The sequence below is a fragment of the Aptenodytes patagonicus genome, chromosome 3 (genome assembly GCF_965638725.1).
Source record: "Aptenodytes patagonicus chromosome 3, bAptPat1.pri.cur, whole genome shotgun sequence".
Classification (NCBI taxonomy): domain Eukaryota; kingdom Metazoa; phylum Chordata; class Aves; order Sphenisciformes; family Spheniscidae; genus Aptenodytes; species Aptenodytes patagonicus.
Window position 1 is genome coordinate 55,383,145 of NC_134951.1, and position 25,963 is coordinate 55,409,107.

General features: G+C 42.8%; 1 protein-coding gene across 2 annotated transcripts in view; it reads right to left on the minus strand.

Moving 5' to 3' along the window:
• The window catches only part of LAMA4 (laminin subunit alpha 4), a 110,380-nt gene that overhangs the window by 72,471 nt on the left and 11,946 nt on the right, over positions 1 to 25,963 (minus strand). For both annotated transcript variants that reach the window (XM_076333444.1, XM_076333445.1), the window contains exons 2-3: positions 14,260 to 14,361; positions 2,375 to 2,499 (exon numbers count right to left, since the gene is read on the minus strand). In XM_076333444.1, the coding sequence (XP_076189559.1) occupies positions 2,375 to 2,499; positions 14,260 to 14,361 (227 nt within the window). The remainder of the gene's footprint in view (positions 1 to 2,374; positions 2,500 to 14,259; positions 14,362 to 25,963) is intronic.

Consider the following 25,963-nt stretch of genomic DNA (forward strand, 5'->3'; position numbering starts at 1 on the left):
GGCAGTTTACAGATTTGGTCACTTTGTCTAACTATTATGAATTCTCTAGTTATTTCCAAAGTAAAACAGAGTACAAAACAACATCCTTTGGATGTTCTTTATTTAAGGCATTTAATGCTTCTCTGCTTTCTGGTAGTTACTGTTTTGCCTTAATATAAATGGAGTAGGATTAATGGAGGAAAAAAAATAATAATAAAAAAGAACGGTTGTTCTTCGAATTTAGTTATGCAAGGATGAATGTTGCTCAATCATTATTATTTGTGTGTTCCAGCCCCAGCTGAAGGCTATTGCTGTGGTCAGATCTCTCTCATGCAAGAAGCTGAACATGCAGTTTCTGCATGTTATTTAAATAGGAGTATGAGGCAAGTTGGGATTGGATATTCCTTTAACTATTGCCTTCAGGACTTTTCTGAGGGAAAACCCTGAAAAATTGAAGTGGATTTTTACTGAGGTGGTTTTAAAGGGGTGACATATAGAACATAGAATACCCTGAGATGGAAGGGACCCATGAGGTCGATCAAGTCTAACTCCTATATTGCTGCTAATGTTGGAGCATCTGCATTCAGGCTCCTTGCAACTTTTGTTCTCCCTTCCCAAACCCATGCTGCTGTCCTTTTAGGTTCAGGGCTTCTTTATCTCTAGTGGTCTGGAATAGGAGAGGTGTATGTCCCTAGCAGAAGGGCTAAGGAGCATGTTGAAGCAGGGAACGCTCCTTGGCCGCTGCGCCCATCTCTCATAGCACTGGCAGAGACAGCCTGTAGCTCAGGTCCCTGCTGGTCCCACTGCACCAAGCCCTGCTGGGCTGGTGGGCCGGCTGGCTCCCTGCGGTCGAGGGGCACTGCTGCAGAGCCCAGTGGGCTGTAGGACTCGGTGAATGCAGGCCCGGCCACGCTCTGACAAATTGCACCGTAGGGAGGACAGCCTAGACGTTTGCTTGACTGGCTGTGCTCTGTAGAAACGGTCTCATCATGCGGTAGTGCCTCAGGCATGTGCAGCCCAGGTTGCGGTTGAGAGAGCTGCTCCTTACACCAAGGTGGCTGCTCTGTGCCCAACAAGTTAAAAAAAAATCACTTTGCTAAGGAAAAAGCACTGCTTCTGACTGTTGTATTTCTACTATTTCTGGCATTACAGCCGATACTGAAACTGGAGGAAGCGGTCTGCTTTTTCTGTAGCTCGCTCACTCCTAAGCCTTTTTAAATGTGAGCAAAGCCAGGTTCTTCCCCTGTCTCTGGAGGATTTTCTCTCTAATCCAGGCAAAGCTGCAGGTTTTCAACAATAGCTGTTCTCCACCCCACGGCTCTCTGCACATGTCTGCAGCTCGCTGAGAAAGCCAAGAGGGGATCTGCGGGAGTTTGGCCGGAACGATTTTGCTCCAGTGCCATTTTGAGCCTGTGCCACTGAGCAGCTGAGCAAAATGCGGCTCATCCCACCTTCGGGCTGTATGAGTAATCCTATAGCAACCACAAACAAACACAGTGAGGAAATTCCCCTTTGCTGAGAAGCCCCGCTGAAAGTGAAATGGGAAACAACACAAGGGGAGCAGGTATCGCGCTAAAAAATAGCTTTAATCCATTGGCAAGTATTTACTAGCATCTCCTCTGTGCACTATAGTGGGATTTGCATAGATGCGTCTCTCTTAAAGCACAGACCTCAAGCAAGAGGAAGCTGATAATTTCTTTCATCTGCATTACTGATGTACCACTAACTTTCTAACAGCTGGTCATGGTTTGTAGTTATTTGTTTCTTCTGAAGGCACAAAGTGGCTAACAGCTGGAGCTCTTTGGCTTGGTCTTGGTTTTCTGTCAGGCTTCGGAGTTTCTTACCCAAAGGTAGCTGGGCATCAGCTGAAGGGCACCGTACCTGTCACAGGGTCCTCCAGCCCTTTCCTTTTAACTGCTCTTGTACTAACCAGATCCAGCCACTGTTTGCTTAGGAGTCTGCCTGGCTATGCTGTTTCATGGTTGGTTTTACCATCCAGAGGTCATGGATTGATCTGTCTGTCTGTCTGTCTGTCTCAGCCACATACATCCCTGATGCTACCTTCCTAGGGAATTTGTCTTTGAGGGAATCTTAGGAGTAACCAGACAGCTGAATAATCTCTCCTCCATAAAAAAGGGAGAACTTGAATTTGCTCAGATATTTTCTCCTCCCTCTTGGTAAGAATTTATATGAGCACTTAAGGATATTTTACACCCTCTAAATGAAATGCTGTTTCCTGTGGTTATAAATGTGAGCAGCTGGGAGTCCTCTTATTTTCCCCTGGTTGGCAAGGGCAGCAGCCTTTGTCTCCTGCATCCAGGAAGGGATGCTGACCCCGCCTTGGAAGGGGCCATAGCCAGCCCAAATCAAAGAGAAGCAGAGACTCTTTACGTACTTGGCAAGTGCTGGCAGGGGGCAGGGGCAGGGCTGGCAGAACGTGGGCACTCCTCTGACAACATCGCCAATGAAGCCATCTGGACATTGCTCGCAGTGCTGTCCTGTTGTGTTTCTCTGGCAGTCCTTCAGTGGAAAGAGAGAGAGTGGTGAAAGTTAAAAAGAGGTGCTGCCTAATTCAGCAAGAAATCATTTAGCTGAAGACCTGGCCAAGCAGAATAGGGGCTGATGCCAGACCCCAACCCTTCAAGGCACTGACAGATGAAACTAAACCAGCTAGCACCACTACAAATAAAAATGCTATAAATGATTACACTGGCCAGCCAGCAAGTGTTGGCAAGGTGCGGTACAGGACAAAACAGACATATGTGCCTGCCAGGTGCTGGAGCAGAAGCAGCACTGCCTGTTGTCAGAGATGTCAGGGGTACCCAGGTGTAGCCAGCAGCCCTGTCTTGAGTTACATGTGCCAGTAGGAAAAAATCCCCTTTACTGACACCAAACCAAAATGAAAAATATCTGCTGGTAAATACCATCAACTGATTTCAGTCTAGATACAGGTTTCAGTGAGGCTGCTTCTTGGACTTGATGACTGGAAAAGAGCATCAGAGGAATCTGCCTGCAAATGGTGGCTAACACACCAGTGGCTCTGATGTTTTCCTCCTGAGATGAAAAGTGTTACAGCATGAAGGGATGTGTTATCACTACATCTTGTTCTCTGCCTTAAAGGAGGTCCACTTAATGGAGGGAAGAAGCAGGAGTCTTCTGTAAGTGGCCTTTCTATAAAATACAGAGCAACTGTGCAAAATGTCGCTCACTTTATAAGCAAGTTTCATCTCCACAGTTTAATGTTTGTGAGGAAATATGCTTCCTCACGCAGAGGCAAATCAGCCACCAGCTGATATTGTTGGGGCTCCGTGGAAGTAAATCAAGCTGTGGTAATTCATACAGAGTATTTGTCCCAAAATATTTTGTGATGCTAGGTACAAAATTGTGCCTCTTGGATAATATTTTCAATCACAAAAAAATGTCAAGGTTTGCTGTAAATAATTCTAAATAGAATTTGTAAGTCCTGCAAGCTTAAGTAAACATTTTTATATATTTTGGTTTACAAATGGACACACTTAGATGCAACAGGTTATGTGGGCTTTCCCGTAGGCACTTGGCAAGGCGGTGGGTGACTGATGCAGAGTGCATGAACAGTACTCCTGCATGTTGCAGGACTCCTGCAGACTCCTGTCCCCCTTTCCACTTCAGCAAAATACCCAGAAGTTGCCATCAAAACCCCACAACTCTCCAAATTCTAGCTGTCTCACCAAATTGCTTTAAAAGAGTAGGAAGGGTGCAGAAGTGCTTTTCTTTCTTGCAACTGTGCAATGAATTTTGCAAGGTCTCTGAATCAGAACTCTCCAATTACACCACTTCATACCAATACAGTACAGATGCAAACAGCTATGCAAGGCTTGAGGCAGCAAGGAGCCAGCTCCATGGGAGAAATACGTGGAGAACTACTCTGTCAGTGCATATTTGCTGTGGTTTTGGGTTAACATGCTTGATTCTTTCCTCTTCTGACCTACAAACAGTGGATCATGGAAACTGCAGACTGATGGATACGATTTCCATCCCTGGTAGGATGACAGTGTCTATAAAAAAGAAGAAGATCTCTGAGTACGTGACTAAGCATCATCTGAGTCAGGAGCTCCTGCTTCACTAACCTGCTGAACAATGGTGCAAATAAGCAAGTGTATGAAGGGGAACCAGAGGACATAACGTATCCAGACTTTCAAAAAAGCCAACTAACTTGCCAGGGGACTTGAAGAAAGTTTCTTTTATGAACTGAAAGCTGATAAAGGCTAGGAAGCAATGGGTAGGACGTAACGGTCACTTTTCAGAGTAGGGAAGAGTCACTATTCGGATCACCTAGGCTTTGGTGCTGAGACCAGTTTTGTTCAGTATTCACCAGCGTCTTACAAACAGAGACCAAAAATGCTAGGGCTGCTCAGCTGGGAGAGAAAGGCTGACAGGAAGGTGTGTTTAGGTTATGTAAAATCACAAAGTTGGTAAATAAGCTGAATGCAGGACAATAGTTCACCCAAATCCTGCAATACAAGAGCTGAGGGGCACTGACTTGAAAAGGTACTGCTCTACACAGAAGGTAGGAAACTTCTGTAACCTGCTGCCAGGAGGCGACAGTATTTGCAGGGACAAAAAGGGGTTTCCTAGAGAAATTAATGGGCCATAGATTCATAAATGGATTCAGAAAGTATTCAGTAGATGGATGCTGGTGGAGTACGAAGCAGAGACTTCAGAAGCGGGCCAGGCTAGGTGCCCTCCCCAAACATCATCTCCTATTGCCACTGCTGGGGACCCAACATGGGCTGCAGAGACCTTCGGTTGGGCCCTGCAGGGGACCTCTTGTGCTATGTTCAGAGTTGGCGCAGGTGCTAGGAAATGACCGTGGTGCCCCAGTTTATTCTCCAGTAGTCATTTAATCCCATCACAGAAGTCACTGTGCTGTCAGCAGCTGGCAGTCCCTGGAATAACAGGGAAGCTGGGTATTGGATTTCAGGAGCGCTCGCAGTGGGAGGGAGCTCCCCAGCACAGGGCAAGGGGCACCTTGGCCTCTCTGTGGTCAGAGCTTCTTCAGCAGCGCCAGCCTGGGGGTGGATGAGCTTAGCTTACCGATTTTTCATCTGAGCCAGTCCCTACAGATTTGAAACCCACTTTCTACTCCAACCATGGTGTGTTCTTTGAAGAGAAGAGTATGAGAAGAGAGGAATGTGATTAGGGAAGATGTTTAATGAAAACAAATAGTCAAGTTTCACTTGCACAGGCATTGCTAAATGAGTTTTGTGTCTGAGTATTGTAACTTTGATTAAGTGGCAGAATTTTGTCCTGGCAACATTAATGTGGGGTTTTTTTGTTTGTCCCCCCCCCCCCCCCATGTCTGTGTCCAGATATCATTAATCTGCATTGAAAAGTGTAATTTCAGTAAAGGGCACTCACTCTTGTGAAAACACATCTGATGTTTTTTTAGCCAATATTCCTCATTTGAATCCCATTAAAGCCCCCAGTTAGGACTCATTAATTCAGTTCAGATCCTTTTTGATTCTAGAAGACTTTGCTTATGTTGCTGCATTTTTTATAGTCATACAGAACCTATTGCACAGCAATCATTTATTTCTACAAAGCTGTGATTTGGCCAAAGAACTCTACAGCAGGTAGAATATGATAAGGAAAGGAAAAAAGTCAGTTTCTTTTTCCATGGATCTTTAAATAGATTAAACACCAATAGTTGTAAAGCTAAAGGTGGTTTTTCATAGTAATACTTGCTGTAAAGAAGAGAGTATACAGAAAACCAGAAGATTATTTTAACTAAAAGGCTCTAAAATACAGAAAGCTTGACTAGGAGGAAGAGGAGGAGGAAAGAAACTTGGTGAGAGCAGAGAAGCTGACAGCAAATGCGGGCAGAGTGGCAGGCAGCCTCTGGGGAGATGTCCAGATCTCGCACTCCTCTCTTGCGAGAGTGCACTAACCACGAGGCACACAGTGTAAGCCAGAAGGCAGTGGAAGGCTAATACAGTTTTAAAAATAGTTTGCATTTGTCATTATTCAATGAAAAGGTGATTTTAATGTACTACAAGAGAGAGATGAGAGCGTGGGCACTGAGCGCTCGAAGAGAAAGAGCAATCCTGTATCTGAAGCACTGGCGGAGGCCTCAGGTGGGCTGCATTCAGTTGTAGCCTTCATCATGCTCTTCATTTTTGCTCTGAGCAATTCACTTCACCTTTCTTGTCCTCAGCTCTCCAAACAACACATGGGTATTATCAGAATAAAGCCATTATTGGTTTCCAAAGCTCAGACGCTATTGTGATGAACAGAGCAGGGCAGCAGGGGAGCTGATGTTGCTCCTTAAATCTGCAGTGTTTTTCATCTTCTGAACCGAAGGGAAGCGCTAAAAGGCCCTTTTACCCCAAAGACCCTCTTAGGTGAGTGCTTGAGGCACTTTTGTAGTTTTCCTCTGGTTAGTGATTATGTAAAAGTGGCTTTATCTTATTTAACAAGTCAGAACTCCTGTGGGTATTCAGAATCATATTTTTACAGTGATAAAAAAGTGTCCTTATATTTTATGTTCCATTAGCTTGCATCTCCAACAAAACTGCTGACTGCAAGAAGCCTGTGAGACATGTCCGAAGGCAGGGAGAACACCCTCCCTACAGCTCAAGGGTGATTCTCAGCGCCGGGTGGCACTGGCTTGTTAGTTTGAGAAAAGTGTTTTGCTTCTAAACGGATCACTTTTAACAGAGAGATAATGATAGGAAAAAAAAGAAATTCCATTTATGGTGATTTTTGTGAAACTGGATTTTAAAGAAGTGCTTTGCTGTAGGAGTTGCAAGGGCTACTCTTGTTCCCGGTATTCATACATGCTTTAGAATGAAAGGCATCATTTACGGTTGATGTTATAAGTTGGACTGTCTATCAGTGGGATTGCTCACGGCCTTCCCTGTCTCATTCAAATGTACTCACAAAATTGTAGAAATATATTTACTGATATTGATGTCTACTTTTTCAAATAAAGAAACTCAGTATATAGTTTTTGTTTTGGTTTCCTTTGAAAAATAAGAAGACTGAAGTAAAAATCTCTAGAAAATATGCAATGACAGGTATCTTAGGACATCAAACACTGAAGCTAGCAGAAAATTGCTGCCCGTCTTTCTACAGAACAGAGTGAGACATGGTAAAGGGCATGAAAACAGATACAACCATGCAGTTAAAAGTAGGCGTTATAATACTCTACTTTTGGAAAACTATGTTTTAAATTATAGTAAGTGAAAATTCTAAGCTAAATGATTTCCATATGCCCATGTTAATGCAGCCTTTATTTTCATGAAGTAAAAGTCGAGGCAGAGGTGTCCCTTCTTCATGGACACTTCAGCTTCAGAGGAAGTAATCCAATGTAATAGCAGCCTGGCTTCTAAAAGCTTCTATACGAGGATACAGCGTATAGTCATTCGTCCATCGGTACACCAGCAGCAGCTTGTCAGATGACAGAGTGGCTGGAGTGTATTTTCCTATGTTAGCCTTAGCTGGTCCTACTACTCTGCTTGCACTCAGTACCATCGATCAGGGTGAGCATTTCTACCTGGACCTTACTGTAACTATCTATACACACATGAAAAGTACATGAAAAGGTGCTATGGGGGGATACTTGGGAATGGTTGTCAGAACTGAGCTCCTGCACTCATCTGCTTGGAAAGTAAGGCTGGAGCTGCTGCTCTGAGACCACAGAGCACTTTGTGTGATGCAGTTCTGCTCAGTAAATATGCTTGTGCACAAATAAAAAGTTTGTTGATTCTCTTCAGGCAATGGTACTAGGACAAGTTTCCCAGCAAAAAAACAAACATGCTTTTCTGTAAATGAATATAACTGAAAATCTAAGAAGTGGGAATCTGCCCCACCTTAATTTAGGGACCTGACCTTAAGAGAGAAGAGCTCCTTCTAATGGTCTTCAAAAGCACCAGCTTCATTAAATGTGCCATTTAGGCAGTTATTTTAGGGAGGTTATTTCACTGGATGGCTAACATTTAGTGCAATTTAGGCAGGCTGGACCTCCTCCTTCAGAAACTAAGATAGCAGACTGGTTTTCTGTCTACCCTCTGGAGTTAAAGGAGAAAGACAGGACATGCCACAGAGTGGTGCAGAGCACCTGTGCTAGGCACCTAATGCTGGATGGTATGGGGATTCTCCAGGGCAAAAAAAATAATACCCAGCCCTGCTTCTAGTTAAGTTAGTACAACAAAAAACCAAAAAAAATCCTAGGATCTGAAATACTGTCTGTGAAATCTGGAAGTGTCCTCAGACCCTGGTTGGGAATTCTGAATATTACTTTGCGGCTGAAACCAGTCTTTCTTACAATATAGCAGGAACTGTTTCCCGCCCCCCCCCCCCCCCCCCTTATTTCTTGATCTTCTGAGACATCAGAAGACAACTGTCAACCTAAAATAATGAAAATAGCAAAAAACCTGAGTTCCTGATCCAGTTTGGGTCAACATACCCCCTCTATATCAAAGTTTTGCTTTGTAGAACTTGTCCTGTATTAATGAGTGAAGTAGGAGCTGATGTCTTGCCAAGACCACCGGGCCCTCTACTTTCTCAGTCCATCACCTGTCTTAGCTTACTGCGGGAAATGCGGCTGAGCAGGCGTGAGAGCAACGGCGACCCTTCCTTGCAGTCTTGGCCTGACTTCCTACGCACCTCTTGTACAGGCTGCGCAGGGAATGGAAATGAAGTGGTCGCATGTTGGGGTCACTGTTGCAAGTTTTTGATAGTAGAACAGTTAGGACAACAATTACTAAGTTAAAACATAGCTAAAAGGGAGGGAAATATCTATACCTGAGGTACTGAGACTATTAACACTAATGCTTTTGACAGCTACCGCATACCAAAACACTCTGGAGAAGAGGAGGGCTGCATTTCAGCACCAGACGGGTGTAGTTCTGGTTGGCTTTCCAAACATGTATCACCAAGGTCACTATAGATAGATGTAGTCCATCTTTCTATAAAGAAACAGGGAGCTGTAAGCTGCAAGGCTCTTTGTGAAGCCAGAAGTACCTAATAAGCTGGAGAGTTTTGCTAGCTCCCTGCTGCTTTTTGCTTGTGCTTGATGGATGGTTGTAGATCCACTGGCGATTCTCCAGACCTGCCTTGGCAATCATGTGGAACATATTATCCTCTTGGGCAGAACTGCCAAATCCGTTCCAACCTTTCCACTCAGCTGTAAACCCAAACGCTTAAACACAAATCACTTACACGACGATACGTTCTATTGTAAAAAATTCCATAAAAGGCTGGAAAGGATACCAGCAAATTTATCCTCTCCACCATTATGATCCTTTGGTCTTTCTTGTTCCAAAAAGGTCACATTTATTTATTTATTTATTTATTTTAGGTTTTTGAGTGGTCTTTGCATGCCTTATATACATACTGATGAAATATACGGGACTGAGATGATAACAAAGCACTTAGAGATTTTTAGGTAGACACCGACAAATTTACCTTTTACCTTCTGCTATAGTGCTTTCTCCAGACTTGCTTCTCTGCTCTATGCATTTTGATGTATTTATGAAGATCTAACCTCCATTAATAGTAGAAACCTCAGAAAGGACACTGATTACTCAGTCCAACAAAAATTTTGTCTGCATATCCAGCTTTGTAATTTTTAAAACCTTTCAACCTTCCAGTTCTTTTTACTGTGTTCGTCTGGAGTCATTGCCATAGTACATTGTAGTCACCTCAAGCGACTTCCTTCCCTAGTGTATGCAATCAAATTTTTTAATATGGTAAAGCCCTGCCCATTATAATACTTGCATATGGTATGAGAGCTCATTGCTTTAGACAAGCTGTTTCGCCTCCATATGCACTCATTTCAGAGCTGACCATCACGGCCGCTGTGATGTTCTGCTCAGCTGTCAAGTCATTTGAAGCCCACTCCTGTGTCTGAATTTTCGAATGTTGAACCCTCAACGGAGGCACTCTAAAGAAATAGCTCAGCTGTGGGTTGCTGGTGGGGTAAGGTCTGGGGATGGTGAAGGAGGCAAAACATACTCTTCAAATCTTCATATTTCATTAGCAGCAAAACCGGATTGCTTGGGCTTTATGCAAGAGAAATGCACATCACTCTGTCTGCAGACTGCCACTCGCAGCTGCTACAGTTTCACCCAGTTAACATCACGTATATGCATGTTTCCAAAATCAAAAGCTAGAAAGTCCTACAAGTGAATTCCTCTTCTTCTCTTAGCTAGGATTGACAAGGTTACGTTAAAAGTCCAAAGTCTAAAATCAGTACAAAGAATTGATGTTTCTTCCTCTACTAGCCTTACATGTGTCACCAGATAATGTTTTTGAAATGAAGCATTATTCGACGTCTGTATTGTATTATATCATAAATGGAGCTTACGCTGTGCTGGCTGCTCTTCTTCTAACACTTGGGTGATTTTCTATACTAAAAAAATGGACTGAGTGGCTCTTCAGTTTAATCACAGGACAATGTGATTGATTTCTGAACCAGTTTTATGTGGACATCTATGCAAGAAAGGCTCTGTCTGCAATAATTTCTTCTGTCTGGTTACCTAATGAGATTGTTGATTCATTGATTGTGTCATTCAATAAGCTTTTAGAGACTCGTGGATTTGATTTACACTCTATGAATAAGCTGAGAGAAGTTTTGAAACAGAACCCTAAGATAGATACTTATGTCAGCAGAAATTAAAGATGTGAGTACTTTACCCTAAGGCATCGTTAATAGGGGTTTAATTATATTTGATTTCAAATTCAGGGCAGAAGCCAATGAAAATTTCATTAATTGGTATGCTGTGGGAACTACCTCCAAATTGATTTGGAGGATTTGCATGATATCATAGTCTTAGAGCATTGTATGGAGTCTGAACCTTAGAGTTCATCCCTTTTGAAGTAGAGTACCTTTTAATTTTCATATTGCCTTGTTCATTTATTCAGTTTTTATAGCTTAATTATTACTTAAACTACAAAAAATAATTATCTACCAACAGAACACAGTGTTATTATTAGTTTCATGTTGTCTTCCGTCATTGTTAGCAGAGTTAACTTTAAAAAATGATTTTTTCTTTTCATGTTTAAATCATTCATAAACATGTAGACAAAGAAACTTTTAACCTTGGGGAACATCAGTTCTTCTAAAGATCTTCTGCTAAGATCCTGGCCTGTATCAGAAATAGTGTGGCCAGCAGGAGTAGGGAAGTGATCGTCCCCCTGTACTCAGCACTGGTGAGGCCGCACCTCGAATACTGTGTTCAGTTTTGGGCCCCTCGCTACAAGCAGGACATCGAGGTGCTGGAGCGTGTCCAGAGAAGGGCAACGAGGCTGGTGAGGGGTCTGGAGAACAAGTCTTATGAGGAGCGGCTGAGGGAACTGGGGTTGTTCAGCCCGGAGAAAAGGAGGCTGAGGGGAGACCTCATCGCTCTCTACAACTACCTGAAAGGAGGTTGTAGCGAGGTGGGTGTCGGTCTCTTCTCCCAAGTAACTAGCGATAGGACGAGAGGAAATGGCCTCAAGTTGTGCCAGGGGAGGTTTAGATTGGACATGAGGAAAAATGTCTTTACTGAAAGAGTGGTTAAACATTGGCACAGGCTGCCCAGGGAAGTGGTTGAGTGACCATCCCTGGAAATATTTAAAAGACGTGTAGATGAGGTGCTTAGGGACATGGTTTAGTGGGCATGGTGGTGTTGGGTTGACGGTTGGACTCGATGATCTTAGAGGTCTTTTCCAACCTTAATGATTCTATGATTCTATGATTCTAAGGACATTCCGTGACTCATGGTTAGGGTAAGGTGTGGTGCCAGTGGAGAGTCCATAAGTGATAAAATTTTAGAACACTGTTGCGTCTCAGAAGCAAGGAGATAGCAGGTTTATACTGATAGAAATGAAGGATGACAACTATAATAATATGGGATAAATACAGAATCTATCCTTTTTTTTTTTTAACAGCCTATTAAAAGCTAACTGAATGCAGAAAGTCTTATGTCTTACTATCAGGTGTGGTGGTTAACACTGCAAGAATCATTGGAGTAATTTGCCTAAGAAATTGAGGACAGAGAAAATAGTGAGCTCTCAATACCATGTGGTCTTATCTCTTCGCAGAAACTCCCAGCCATATAGGTGCCTACTCCTTTCTGTCCCAGCCTCAGCCCCCAGCAGGCTTTGGCCAGATCCATTCCTGTGCTTCTCCAGAATGGTCCTTAGGGAAGGCTGCTTTGTCCACTGATTCTAATACAAATCACATTATCAACCATGAAGTCTCCTTTTCCCAAATTCATCTAACATTCTTCTTCCTGCTGTAATTCAAGTTACATCTTTCTTTCTCTAAGCTTTTCTTCTCCCAGGCTTTCTCAGTCACATTTTGCAGTTTACCAATTTCATCAGTCTTCCGATCTTCCTTGGAAATTTCCAAATCCTCGGGAAAGTCCTGTTATTTCAGTCCCCATCGGCATCTCTCATTCTGTTTTATGCTATCAAACCTTCAAAACCCCTTTTCATTCTGCTCTTTCCTTGCACCACACTCTTTCCCTCTCCCTTTCACTCTTGTTTCACTTAAGCCTTTTCGCTGTTCTTCTTTATTCAGAAGTAAATGACCTGAGCTTAATGACGTGTTAAATCATTCAGATAAACCATCAAATGGCTTATTTGAACTCAAGCAGTAAACTGGGGTTTAGCTCTTAGTTTTGTTCTTTACTACCTGATCGATTCTGAGAGTTTGGTATCCTGGAGAAACGCCAGTCAGGAATACACATATACTTTCAGATTATTTCCTGCTGATACAGTAACTTTGTTTTCGTTTGTTTGTTTTTTTTTTTCCCCCAACCCTTGACAACAGCCTTATTTTTGTAGCAGATAGCAAACAAGTCTTCTGTTGTGTTTGTAAACCGTGGATCTAATCACTTCCCTACCTCATATATTCTACTCCAGAAACTCTCTGGTCACCAGAGTCATCAGAAGCGGACATTTGTCAAGCTCTCTCTCTTATTCTCAAGTCTTCTGTTGGAAGTTTCCTCTTGTCATCATTCTCACCCGACACTAAGGGGACAATCATCCCATGAGCAAAAGCCATGTGCACGTGAAAGAGAATAGCTGAGAATGCCTGGCAGTGGCCACTTTTAAAGATTTAGTATTAAAACACTAAGCCAATATGTGTTCTGCAGAAACCAGCCAATCCTAAACACACTAGAGTGGCCAAGCCATAACAATTGTCAGCTGCACTGTCTTCCTCCCACGGGAATAAAAATGGTAGGAAATATGCCATGGAGCATGGCTTTATGTGTTTGTACAACTGAAAACTTGATAGAGGCTGCAACGATGCAAAGTATATGAATATTATCAGGCCATTTTATGAAGAGACAAACTGAGGGCAAAGGTTTATGACTTGTCAAAAGTAAGGCATGGCAGAGTAAGGAGCTCTGGGCTCTACTCCTGCTTTACAAGCCTGTAAAGAGTCACTAGTGCCTAGCTCTTGCTATGTGGTTTAGATACATTACATTATTAACTTCCATCCTTTTTTTTAGTGTATTACTGCTCTGATTGCCCACTAGTAATTGGGGTAAGTTTTACTGGACTGATTTTTGCTCTGGAGCTACAAGTGATCAACTACTAATACTAACTCACTGCTTTCTGTATGAGTTGATACTGAGTGAGACTGAACATATGGGAAGTTGTAATACTACCTCGGAGTTCAACACACTCTTCCCTTGGTGTATTATTTCAACCTCCTCATGTCGTTCCTTCACAGCAGGAGGCTGCCATGCAGCAGAATTACTATGGATAACACATGTATCTACACTCACAGGGGTCACTCGCCATTGTAAATTGTTTATATGATATACAGCACTGTATTCATAAAGGAGAGAATGAAATGTGTTTGAATTTATACATTTTTCTCTAGGGGTATACAAAACTCATTCCATACTTCTGATGGACTAAAAGTTTTCCCCAGCATACTGACTCTCACAAACACTGTGCGCAGGAAGTGTTTTGAATCTGCAGAGATAATTTAAGTAAGTGAGAATGAAATTTGGCCAGGATAATCTTATTAATGTATTGATCTTAGCCCTACTTATGATTGCCCTTCAGCAAAAAGCTCCTGTGGTACAGACATTGCTTTTGCAGTGTATTGAAATTGAGCATTGGTGTTAATAGAAGAGTCAGACCATGGTTTCTTGGGTTTGCCTGGGAAATATTTCCTTCACGTGAAGCCTCATCCAAGAGTGAAAGAAGGTGAAAGGGTTCATGTTGTCATTAAAAAACAAAAAAAAGGTACTGTTATTCAGTGAGGGACCAGCAGAGAAGACAGGAATTCCTTACCACACAGATTCCAGATCCATCAAGGCATCTGTTTGCATTACCATTACAGTTGCAAGGAGAGCATTTTCCTAAGCTGGTGCGGTAAAATCCTTCTTGGCATCCCTGCAATGAAAAAATAAAAATAAAGTGTTTCCTATGCACACGTATTCGGAGAGTTAGGTTTGGCTGAGAGACAGGGGAAAGCAAGAATTACAACCGTCAGGTCTCCCCAGAGCACACTGCACAACCCCATCATAGCAGACCACACACGTGCTGCTGAACTTGAGTCTGTTCTTTCACTCCCTGCCCTGGCGCTTGCTTTTTTGCCTCACAGTATTTAAGCTGTCAGCATTCCTGCCTGTGTCCTGCCCCTGGCCAGCAGTGGGTGCCTGCATGCGGGTGAGGAGCTGGCAGATTCTTACTGCGTTTTGTACTAGAGGATGAGTTAACTAGAAATGGTGATCCTTATTCAGTAAAGAAGGAGTATCTATAGGAACAGAATAGCTTTTACTTAGAAAAGAAAAGCTTTAGAAAGTTTACTTTACATCAGAGCTTTGATGAGCTTTGGATGAAGAGCCTAGAGGAGACAGAAACACATCTACAAAGGTTGATGCCCTTCTGAATGAAAGCTGGCTGGCTGCTGCGAGAGGCTACCAAAGCAGGGCTGTCTGTCTGTCTGTGAGGCTGGTGAGATGTGCCAGCGATAACCTGTTGTCATTCCCGGAAGTAATCAGTCCCTGGGAGGTACAACAGTTCCTCAATCATTCTTCATGTGACGTAATAAATAAATGGGGGGAGAGTGCGTGAAAGGTAAAATTTTCTTGTTATTTCTTAAATGTGTGGCTGTGTGTGGTGTATATAATTTAGTACTTTTGATAACTTACCAAAGCTTACCAAAATTAACAGAAGATTGTAAATATCTAAATCACCTTCTTCTGAATACCAATTAGAGCAATAATATATGGAATCAGAAACACAAACAAAGCTATTACGATGCCCCTCTAAGACTGGAAAATAAAAAGAAAATGAAAGAGGATAGCTTTCATATGATGTGTTACGTGTAAATTCTTGTTCTCCACTGGGAGACTTCTACTTCATTATGCCAAGCTGGTGAGACACGCACCGGCTGACCTCAGGAGCAACCTCTGTTACTCAGGCAGCACCTGCTCACCCTGTGCAGTCTCCCTGTGTCACATGTATTATGTTAGATCCATGCAGACTCAGGAATTTTTGGATCCTAAATCTCTTACCCTTGTCTAACTCTTGCACTGTTGTTACAGAGCTGATGTGAAGGCCCTAGCACGTCATTTAGATCTCCAGAAATTATTTACCACACCCTGTTTCTGCTAGCATTTACAAACACTATCCCTGAGGTGGCTGTCAGAGCCTGAGATATGCCAAGCTGTCTTGGAATATTTTTTGTGGCTGCCTCTACAGCACTTTGTGTATTCTGTGGCTCTTGAGGTCACTTACTCTTGCAAAAAGTGGGAAAAGTGGGAGGTTCAAGGGAATCTGAAGGGTATGATCTTACATAGCTTGCATTTGTACGAAGTATGAGGCTCCTTATTGTATTGTACTGATCTAATTAGGATTAGATTTCCTTTGTATCTCCCTCTTCCTCATTTTCCTGGGTTGCCCTGAAATAAAGCATGGTTTCTTTTCTGCACTGTCCTAACCATTGCTTCTCATGCCCGCTGTAAGCTATGACTTGAACAGCAGGTCTACAATATCAAATGCAGCACTGCACAGTGATACCTCCACTAGCTGCAAAAACTAGCCTGTGAGTAATATTGCCAGCTAGCCCTGCTGGTGGCTGTGGCTCATTAACCCTGCACAGTGCTATGGCCGTATTGCTTCTGGGACCTGAACCTGTACCTCTGCACAGTGCCGCAGATATAGCTGTAGAGCACTGGGTAGCAAGAGCCAGCAATCCCGAGATTCATCTGCGTGTTAGCGTCCATTCTCAAGGGTGGGTAGATACTTCTATCCAGCCAGATAAGCTGCTTGTTTAGAAAATAATGTATCTTATGAGATGACTAACAACAAACTTTAAAAATGAGGTTTACAAATGAATCGTTAATCCAATCTTATCCCAGAGAGCTCTGAGAAGCTGAGATGAACATAAATGGAAAACTCAGTTGCCTTTACCATTCTTACACACAATATTTTATCTGGTTTGCTTTGGAAACACTTTCTTAGATAATAGCTCCTAGGAGGAAAAGCCTTCATACCATAGCCACTTTGGGACAGCAGAAATACTATCTATTTGTACTGCTTGTTTCTTCCAGTTGTTTAGTCTTAACACAGAGCTGTAGGACTGGCTCCCACCAGACTAAGGATTTCAGCTGAATGATTACGCCACACACTGTGGAAGGGAGACAGTTTCTAAATTAAAAACAGATTCTTATCCCAGTGTCTGTCTTGGCAATATTTCTCTCCACCCATACAGATCTAAGGCATGTTATAGTCTCTGATGCCCCTCAACTGGTGGGTGGTCCTAGCTGGTCCATTAGTGTCTGTCTAAAAGCTTTCTTGGTTTTGCAGGCCTAAGCAGAGTCATTTTTTACTTACGATGGTGAATATAGACAATGGAAACGTATGAGTGTGTGTGTAAAGGTGTCTATGCAAATCTTTCAGTCAGCCATAAAGATCATCTCCTTTATACTTCAACTAAGGGTATGCCTGCATTGCAGCCATGAGTGAGCTTTCATCTAGTCCACTCACCCAGCAGAACAAGTTAGGTGCAGGTCAGTGCAACGTCTCTGGTTCCAGCGGTATGGGCAGGGTTGTACAGTCTTTGCTGAAGTCCACTGGGAACCCGTTTACCCTCTATTCTGAGCAGACACACTTCTCAGTTCCTCAAGGCATCTGCCTCAGTTTGGGGTGCCTCTGCTATTCTCGCTGTCAGAGCCCCTCTTGAAAATGAGATGCAGGGTCCTAAATCACCTGGGTATTTTTTGGCAACATTTTTTCCCCACGTTATTTAATTTATCACAAAAACTTGGAAGGTGCCGATGCTCACTATTTTAATACAATATTTTAAACCGCGGGTTGCATCAACTTAAACCAGAAATGAGGTATTGACAATCAATGCTATGAGGGAAGTGGGAATGAGGGGAAAATGGGATCCAGATTGTTTCCTTTGGGTTCAGAAGTTTTCTCAAGCATTCTCAATTATTCTGATATATTTTTGTTGCTCCTTGCCCTACTAGTGATAATGGAGTGATCGGTTAGTTGTTCCAGGGCGTGAGCCAACATCATATTTATAAAAAGAAGTGTCAGAGTGTTGAGCTAATTGAGGCATTCAGATGGCTGAACGTTCTGGGAGCACAAAATAATTGCACACAAAGCACAAACAGGTCTGGAACAAAATGGAAATACTCTCCCTGAAAAATTGTTATGTAGGCAATTGAGTGAGGAACATTTCCATCCACTGTCTGTTTCTGAATGGTGAAGACAATTAGTAGGCCAAAATGCTAGGTCTGCATTAGCAATTATGTCTCCACAATTATTAGATTTTTTTTTTCCCAAGGGACAATGTTTGTTCCAGCTGAAAAGTCCAATCTAACGTGGATCTTGCTGAGCTCTTGAAAATCTTTTACACCCATGGTGCATTTATTTCCCGTCCCCCCCTTGCATCTGGATTTAATTATTACATTTCTTAAAAACAAGAACCAGCTGCAGTGCTGAAAGCGCTGTGGAGCCTGTAGTCATATTCTGTTTCTTCAGACCCTTCTGCTGGTATGGGCGCAAGATGGGACTGAAGATGGAAGACAATCCACATACACAGGGTATGAGTTTACTCCCATATTATATTCAAGCAGTTCCACCGATTTCATTGCAGCTGCTCCTGATCGGTGCGTGAATAACTGAGGGCAGAATCAGGTCCCCGTTCCTTTTCTGCTGCCAGCTAGCAGTAGTGGTGCAGCTGTGCTGGGGTAGGTATGTTTGCTGTGACCCTGCCTCTTCTGGCTTGCTTTTCCCAGAAGAAGAGTGCTGTGCTGGTAACATGCACAGAGTGTTCTCTGTGGTTGTATCTGCATCAGCCAACTGAAGAAGGGCAAGGCATGGTTTCAGGCACTGACTTATGTGATCATCCATACTGACTGATGGTTTGTTTTCTGCCTTGATTTTGCTCTTTGCCAGGCACAGCTCAGAGCATGGCATCTGTTAGGATGTGTTCCCACAAGGCAGTCTGTATGGGACTGTTCTTTTCTGGGCAAACACGGAGAGCGCTTCAGCGCGTGGACATGGGCTGTGTTATGCTACTTGACTAGGAGGTCCCCACACTGCTTTATTTGGTAATTCAGATGTAGCCATTGACTATCTCATCTAATGGTAAGAAAGCATGGCATGTTTCTTTAGTTAGTACTGAAACTTGTGACTTTCCTGTGAATATATAAAAGCACAAAGGGTCTCTTTCTTCCAAAATAAAAGGCTCCCTTGGATCCACACCAGTGTTTGTTATTTCCAGAGTTTTCTCTTGAGTGCTGGGCTACATGAAAGGATATAATTCAGGGTTAAATGGTTTACATTAAGACATTTCAGCCTTTGTTATATTCATTATACTCATGCCTACCAGTCTTGGGCCAGGATTCTCATTACATTTGATCCAAAACAAACCCAGAAGAAAAAGATGGTGCTTGCCTCCAGGACCATTGTAAAAGAGGAGACAGCTGGTGCACTTGGGGAACTGAAGCTGAAGAACAGCACTCAAAGTAGCAGTCATGGCACGTCAGCTGCCAAGTCACTGCTGTTTAGTGTCAGGTGAGACTTGGTTGTAGCTGGCGAGCAGTGTTAGGCTCTTTGCTGCTGGAGTCAAAAGGTGTGCTTCCTTCCAGGTCTGAGAAGGATCCTCAGTGGGCTGCGTGGATGTTCAGACTTGAGGGCAAAGATCAGACATTACGGTATTACTTAGATTCTCACTTCAAAGATCTGTTCAGGGTAGTAAAAGTGAGTGCAGCCTGGGCACAGTTGAATCCTATAAACTCATGGGCTTGTGATGAAATGAAAATGAACTTAATTAACCTAATACCCCAAATCTACCTGCAAAATTAGAAGGAAGTTCTATCCTGTGTCATAAACACCTGTATTTTGGTTAGAAGGGTGATTTTTGATGCCAAGAGGCAAAAGTACACATTTTTTTAGTTTCTGGCAGCCCCCCCACATTACTTCTTCATATGCCAAGAGGCTAGACAAATGATTGCAGCATAATTTATGGTATGCTACCCAGGTCATAGTAACTGTTCTTTTAGCCTTCAGTGGAAGAGAATTAGATTAATTCTCATTACCTGTCATCTGGTGATGGTCAAAAACACACATAGATAGTTACCTCTGGCTAAGCTGACATACCACAGCTTGTTCACCTGCTTTATCTTGATGGTGTAGCAAGTTCATTGGACATACAGTTTCATTTTGAAAAGATTTTTGTGCATTCAAGTTTCCATTTTTCTGCAGTCTGACCTGTTCTGTAAGGGTGGTAAAAATATTGTCGGAAGACATATACTTAAGGGAGTCTTAGTCTGGGAACTGTGAAGTCTGGTGTGATAGGCTCTCTCTCAATCGAAACATCTATGGAGAATTGTGACACGCTGTGAATTATTTGCATAATAATATTTATCATTTGATGTCGATTGATCAACAGTTTCAGATCTGTGGGACCCTCAAAAGTCCTCACTGTCTGTTATGGAGTGAAAGAAAAGAAGAAAAAAACCCAAACTCTACTTAAACATTATCAAGTTTTGCCTCAGAGCCCAGGGAAAAGAAAATAGAAAAATGTTGCTCCTCCGTCTGATATAACAGGCATCATATCAGCCGTAGATACCTGTCAAAGTAGGACACATGAGTAAATAAAGCCCAAGTTTTTAATGTGTTGATGAAAACAATCAGACAAATTGAGTGGAGCAATGGATTCTTCTCTTCTTGACAGTTTCCCATCAAGGTTTAATGTTTTTCTGGAAGGAACGGTTTAGCCAAACAGAAGTTTAGGACTCAACATAATACTATTTCCCTGAAACTCTCCATCTTTTGCTATACAGGGGTGAATGAATACTCTAAACAACCTCCACCCGTTTTAAAATCTGTGGATCTAAAAGAGAGACCGGTCTGCTGGAAGTGCATGGCATTGCCATGGAAACAACAGTCCTCTGCTCCTTGGGGACATTTCCAAACCCAACCCAAACATGCTTGCTTTTGTTTATTTTTTTTTATGAGCAGTATTTGGAATTGGCAGCCACAGTTCTGAGGTCTTTTTGAAGATTGTTTGTTTAAGCCAACTTGAGATAAATAGCCTACTGCCCTTCCTAAAAATAAAGATGTTTTCCTGCTTGAATATCTCCCAGTACTTTCATTTATGTAATTATTTATTAGAAATAAGAACATTATAGAAACAAGTCTGAGAAAGCAGTCCTCTACTGTACATTTGATGCTATTCCAATTTCTCTGGTCTCCTCAGAACAGGTAGGACTCTTTTCCGAAGAGATTCCTGGTCTTTCTCACCTACAATAGGGTCTTCATGTTCAGAAATACTCAATCCTCAGCCAAGCGCTCACAGAAAGCACGCCAAATTTTCAGCATTCAGCAGGTCCCACCTGACATGTCTAAGTCAGCCATGAAGACAGTCCCAGGCCGAACCCCGGAGGACCTCCGTGCCCCAGGTGCAGTGCTGTGCTAACACAGCTGTGGCTGTGCTAGTGCAGGGGCATCCTGGTTAGCAGCCTCCGCAGCTGGGCGGCAGGACTGCATGTGTAGGAAGAAGCCCAAACCACAGCAGGCTGGAAGTCATCAACATGGAGACATCCACATGGGAAGAAGCCAGCTAGACACCCTTTATATGGTTTAATTCCTTCTGTACTAAATTGTGTCTAAAGTAGGTCAGCTGTGCCTGTTGCTCTCTACTGACTGCGAAGGAGGGCTTGGAGGGCTAGCTCACGTGTAGGCACCTGTACTGCATACAAAGTCTGGGGAGATGAAACCTATTGCACAAGTCAGGTGTGCTGTGCTGTGTAGAAGTGTCCAGGTTATGGCTGCTATGCCACAGATCTGGCCAAACTGCTAGACACCCTGTACCTTTGGAGAAGTGCAAAGGCTCCTAACAGCCTGTTTCACCAGTCAGTATCTTCAGATAGAGAAAGTGGATGCATCTAAAGGAAACCTTGGTGTCTGACAGGCCCAAGCGATTCTGCTTCTACATTTGAGTTTAGGCTGATTCTAGCCAGTTCAGAGTGCGATCATGGGATGTTTCCCTTTGTCCAGATAGTGTCTCCTCTGACTTTTACAGCTAGCTCTCAAAAGGACCTGTATTATATTACCCTGCATTGGTGCCACCTTCCTCACTGAATACTTGTGTGTTCAAAAACCTGCAAACGAAATCTTTTCAGCCCATCTCCGAGATATGTTTTTCTTCTTTGGTGGGGCACAAAGCATACATATATGCTGGCACCTTTGGTAAAGCTGTAATTCTTAGGAAGAGTTTTAAAATGCCACTGGACATCTGCTATCTGGAAATTAATTTTATTGCTGCAAGTAGCTCAGTCCCACTTCAACTTGATGGCTTTGGACAACATAGAACATATTGAGGAAAGAAATCTGTAAGAAATTATTATTAAGACTTTGTATTGTCATCCAAAATACTTGGTGCTCACTGCAAACAGTGACTTTAGTTCTAACACAGGCCTGTGAGACACTAGATTATTCCATTTTACAAAGAGCAAAACTGACCCCTGCCATCATGTTAGTGCTGTCATGTTCATTCCTGGCTCAAGTTGCAATTAAGCACTGTAGATACAGAAGAGCTCTGATGCTGTGAGTGACTTTGACAGTCTCCAAAGCTAGTGACTTAAGTAAATCTCCCGAATAACTACACAGCTAAGCTCTAGCACAGAAAGGAGCACAACCTCGTTCTAAGGACACCTTGTGGTTCCCTCCAAAATGCACACTTTTTGCTGCACTTAAAATACTGGTTTGCCAAACTGGGATGTAAATAAACAAAGTGTTTGACTCCATGGACATCCTAGCTTACAACCACTCTGGGTAGGCACAAATTGTACGGCTTATCATGCCTGGAGAGCATTAACTACAAAACAATATCTTCTTTACCTTGAATAGATATATGAGTCTACTTCTGGTGTTTCATTCAGCAAGAAAGTACTGAGGGCACCAACATGACTTCTACATCTGCTTTTCAGTTCAGGACATAATTGACTTCCAGTACGTTTAAACATGGACTTTTAAAATCCAGACTGCCAGTTGTAGACTGATGGACATTTGACCATTTCTTGCTCCCTGGGAGCAAAGTAACAGACGTTTCAAATTCCTCAGGTCAAAACCGTGTTATTCATAAGCATAGACACAAAGATTTAGTTCTTCTTCAGTCTGCTGGGAAACTTTATGCAAACAAAAAGAGCTGCAATAACACTGTGCCCCACTGTCCTGACCTTCCTGCCTTTGGTGACCTGCAGGAGAAACCCCTCTCTATTTGTTGCCAAAACACAAAATCCATCAGATCTATGGTACACACTGTGTACAACTGCAGCTCGGTGTCGGCACATGCTACTGGTGAGCGGTGCACTCAGGAGCCCTGGACTCATTGCTCTCTTACACAGCCACCATGCACTTTACTGACTATGGAAAAGGTGCTTAACTGCTGGAGGTTACATTTTGGCTCGAGCATTTGGCATGTATAGTATTTAGGAGTATCTCATGACTGCAGGGGGTCTCAAAAGTGCGTGTGTACATGCGGATGGATGCGGGTTAAGAGGGGGGAAAGGATATAGCTATATTTGCTCTGCAGGATCCTGGTGTTAACCCAGCCATGCTGGTTGCTGCCTTGGTCCCAGAGAACTATATGGACTCGCATGTTCACTAGAAAACCTATGAACGACACTTGCTGTGTAGAGTCAGCAGATAGGAAAGCCTGCATGCATTTCCCTCTTTTCTGAATGCATAGGCAGCTGCACTGGGCCCATCAGAGATTGAGTTTACCAGAATAATAGGTTGTTTATTAATTAATGCTCTGGTTTGAATGGTCTACATGGACATGCCTTTAAGTTATGGAGATGGAGCCCTATTTCTGGCAGTGGATGAACTGCCAAAAGATTTTATCCCCGTCTCGCGTCTTATCCAGCCAATGCTCTGCCCATCCAGGTGGTGGGTGATGCCCCGGTATACTTCACACCCAGACTTTTCCACTTTTGTGGGTGAGGAACTCACTGGCTCACCTGCTCTTGCTGGAAACACTTTGGTACCAAATATTGACTACAGCTGAGAAACAGTGTTAAGTAAGTGTTGGGATGAATTTGACTGATAAAGGTTAGAACTATACTGGTTTTGTCTGTCCCCAGGAAACAGTATATATTTTACAGGTACAGTAGCTCATGTAAGATATCTGAGAAGTGTGCATCAGCAGGTAATCTGCCTTTCTTATTTGGCTTAGCTAACCATGAAGGACTGTCTTGCTACACTTCATAACTAGGAGATAATAAATCACTGAACCCAGCATCAGATGCTGCCAAACGCCTCTGTATGATCAGACTCCTGATTCGTGTTTTCCAAAAGGGTAGGACAGTCAATGATAGCTGCATTAAAACAGTGCTTTTATTATTATTTGCTGCTTCGAATATTATATGGCATTGCTCCTCTTCCTCACAGCTTTTATTCTCCTCTGTTCCACACATGATCACTAGAGTGTTCACAAGATCGCCAGCAATGCATAACCAAGAAATGCAGAGCAAATCTCTGCATTTTTTCCTGTAATACCTACTGTGAGAGAGGCTTGAGAGGGTGGTCTCCATCTCTCAACAGCTGAAATGGTTGAGATAACAGATGGCTGTATTTAAACACTTTGATTTTTGTTACTCCTCCAACCTGCCAAAAGGATCCATCTCTACAACTACGTTTGATCTAACTATGGTAGGCCATGTGGACAAAGGATCTGATGGATCCTATGTGAAGTGTATGACCTGGGGCAAAATTTGTCTAATTAAATTCTCCCTGCTTTGTTTTGTTCTGATTTTTTGAGGCAGGAGAGAGAAAAATATTTCTAGAAGGTGTCCTTGGGCTCTTTATAAACAAGCATTTGATGACAGCTTTGGTATTGTCCTAACAGTCATTCATATCCCTGCCACTTTTTTGCAATCATAACTATATAGTTGCAAATCATTTGTTTATCAGTTTCTCCTAGCTCTCGTGTCCCCAAAATTTGGATGGATTTGAATTTGCCAAAGGAGCAAGAATAATCATATGGATAGAGATATGTGTAGTTACAATTTCCTCAAAAGCGTAGTAAGTACTTGTAGCAATGAGGGGTTTGCTGCAGACAGCGTGTTCCAATAGGTCCATTTATATATAGTGAGGCATTGATTAAATCCATGGCTCCTCAGTTTGTATTTATAGCACACATTCACTCTAGTTTTTATTTATAGGTTACCGTTTAGTCTTGTCTATATTATATGTCTCTCTTGTCGGCAACGAGGCTTGAATGTAATTTAAACAGTCTTACAGTAAATGCCAACCAGATGAGATGGTCGTTCATTGGCCCGTCTTGGGGGAGGCCTCTGTAGTTCTCTTGGACTGTTTCTATTAATGGAGCGTCTGAACATTAGGCTTACAGGCCGTGGATCTCCACCTGCCCCCGTTGGCTCCCACAGCCCTTCTGCTGCTGCCTTGTTCTCTACTCACGCTCGTGTCCTCCCTGTCCTGCTTTCCATTTGTCCTCCTACTCCTCCACTTTGCCTTTCCCTGCACCTGGTTCTAGTCACTCACCCACTTAATGACATACCCTTCACTTCTAGTCTACTAACATCTTCACAGCAATAGTTTCATTGTGTTGTTTCAAATTAACATAAGGAAAAATATTCCTTCTCCCTGAACAGATGAGAAACTCATCACCTGGTTTCTGTCCCTAACTATGTTCATAAGGATATTGGGACTCGGGAAAACACATTCTTCTGCTCGTTTCTTGTGTGACCATGAACATTTCTTTTTCACTCAGTTTCTCCATCTGTAAAATGGAATAATGACCATAGTCACACAGAATCACAGAATGGTTGAGGTTGGAAGGGACCTCTGGAGGTCACCTGGTCCAACCCCCCTACTCAAGCAGGGACACCTAGAGCTGGTTGCCTGGAACCGTGTCCGAATGTAGCCAGTGTAATCCACAGCAGTGTACCCAATGTAATCCCAGATTACAGTGTCCCAGAGGTACCCAATGTAATCCACAGCAGTGACACAAGTCAACAACTTCTTGTCTTTTAAGAGAACTAGTCAGAACCACTAGGAATAATGAATATCCCCACAGGGGCAGACATTTCTGGTAGTCATGATTTGCTTGTTTCAGATGCCTGCAGTGAATGTAAAGCTGTTGCTGGACCCAAGACTTCCAGTCTTTTTAATTCAGTGCTGAAAGAACTTTTTTGACTTCCAGCTAACCAGCCATACTTTAAAGCTATTTGCATATTTAAACAGCACTGTTTGGCATTGTGCCGTCTTTTCCATTTTTTTCTCCATCCTTTCTAAGGGGTAGACCGCACTCTGGTATTTGAGGGCAACTTTTATGAGTGACCTGCGAGGATTTACTGCCAAAGCATACCAGATATATGAAAAGGATTAGTCAAAGAGGGTAGGGAGAAAGAAAAAGAATTACATTTCGATGTTAAAATTTCACATGAAAAGTTGAAACTAACTTTGTAGGAGAGCTTTTAAGATATTTAAGGAGAATGTGTTTTCT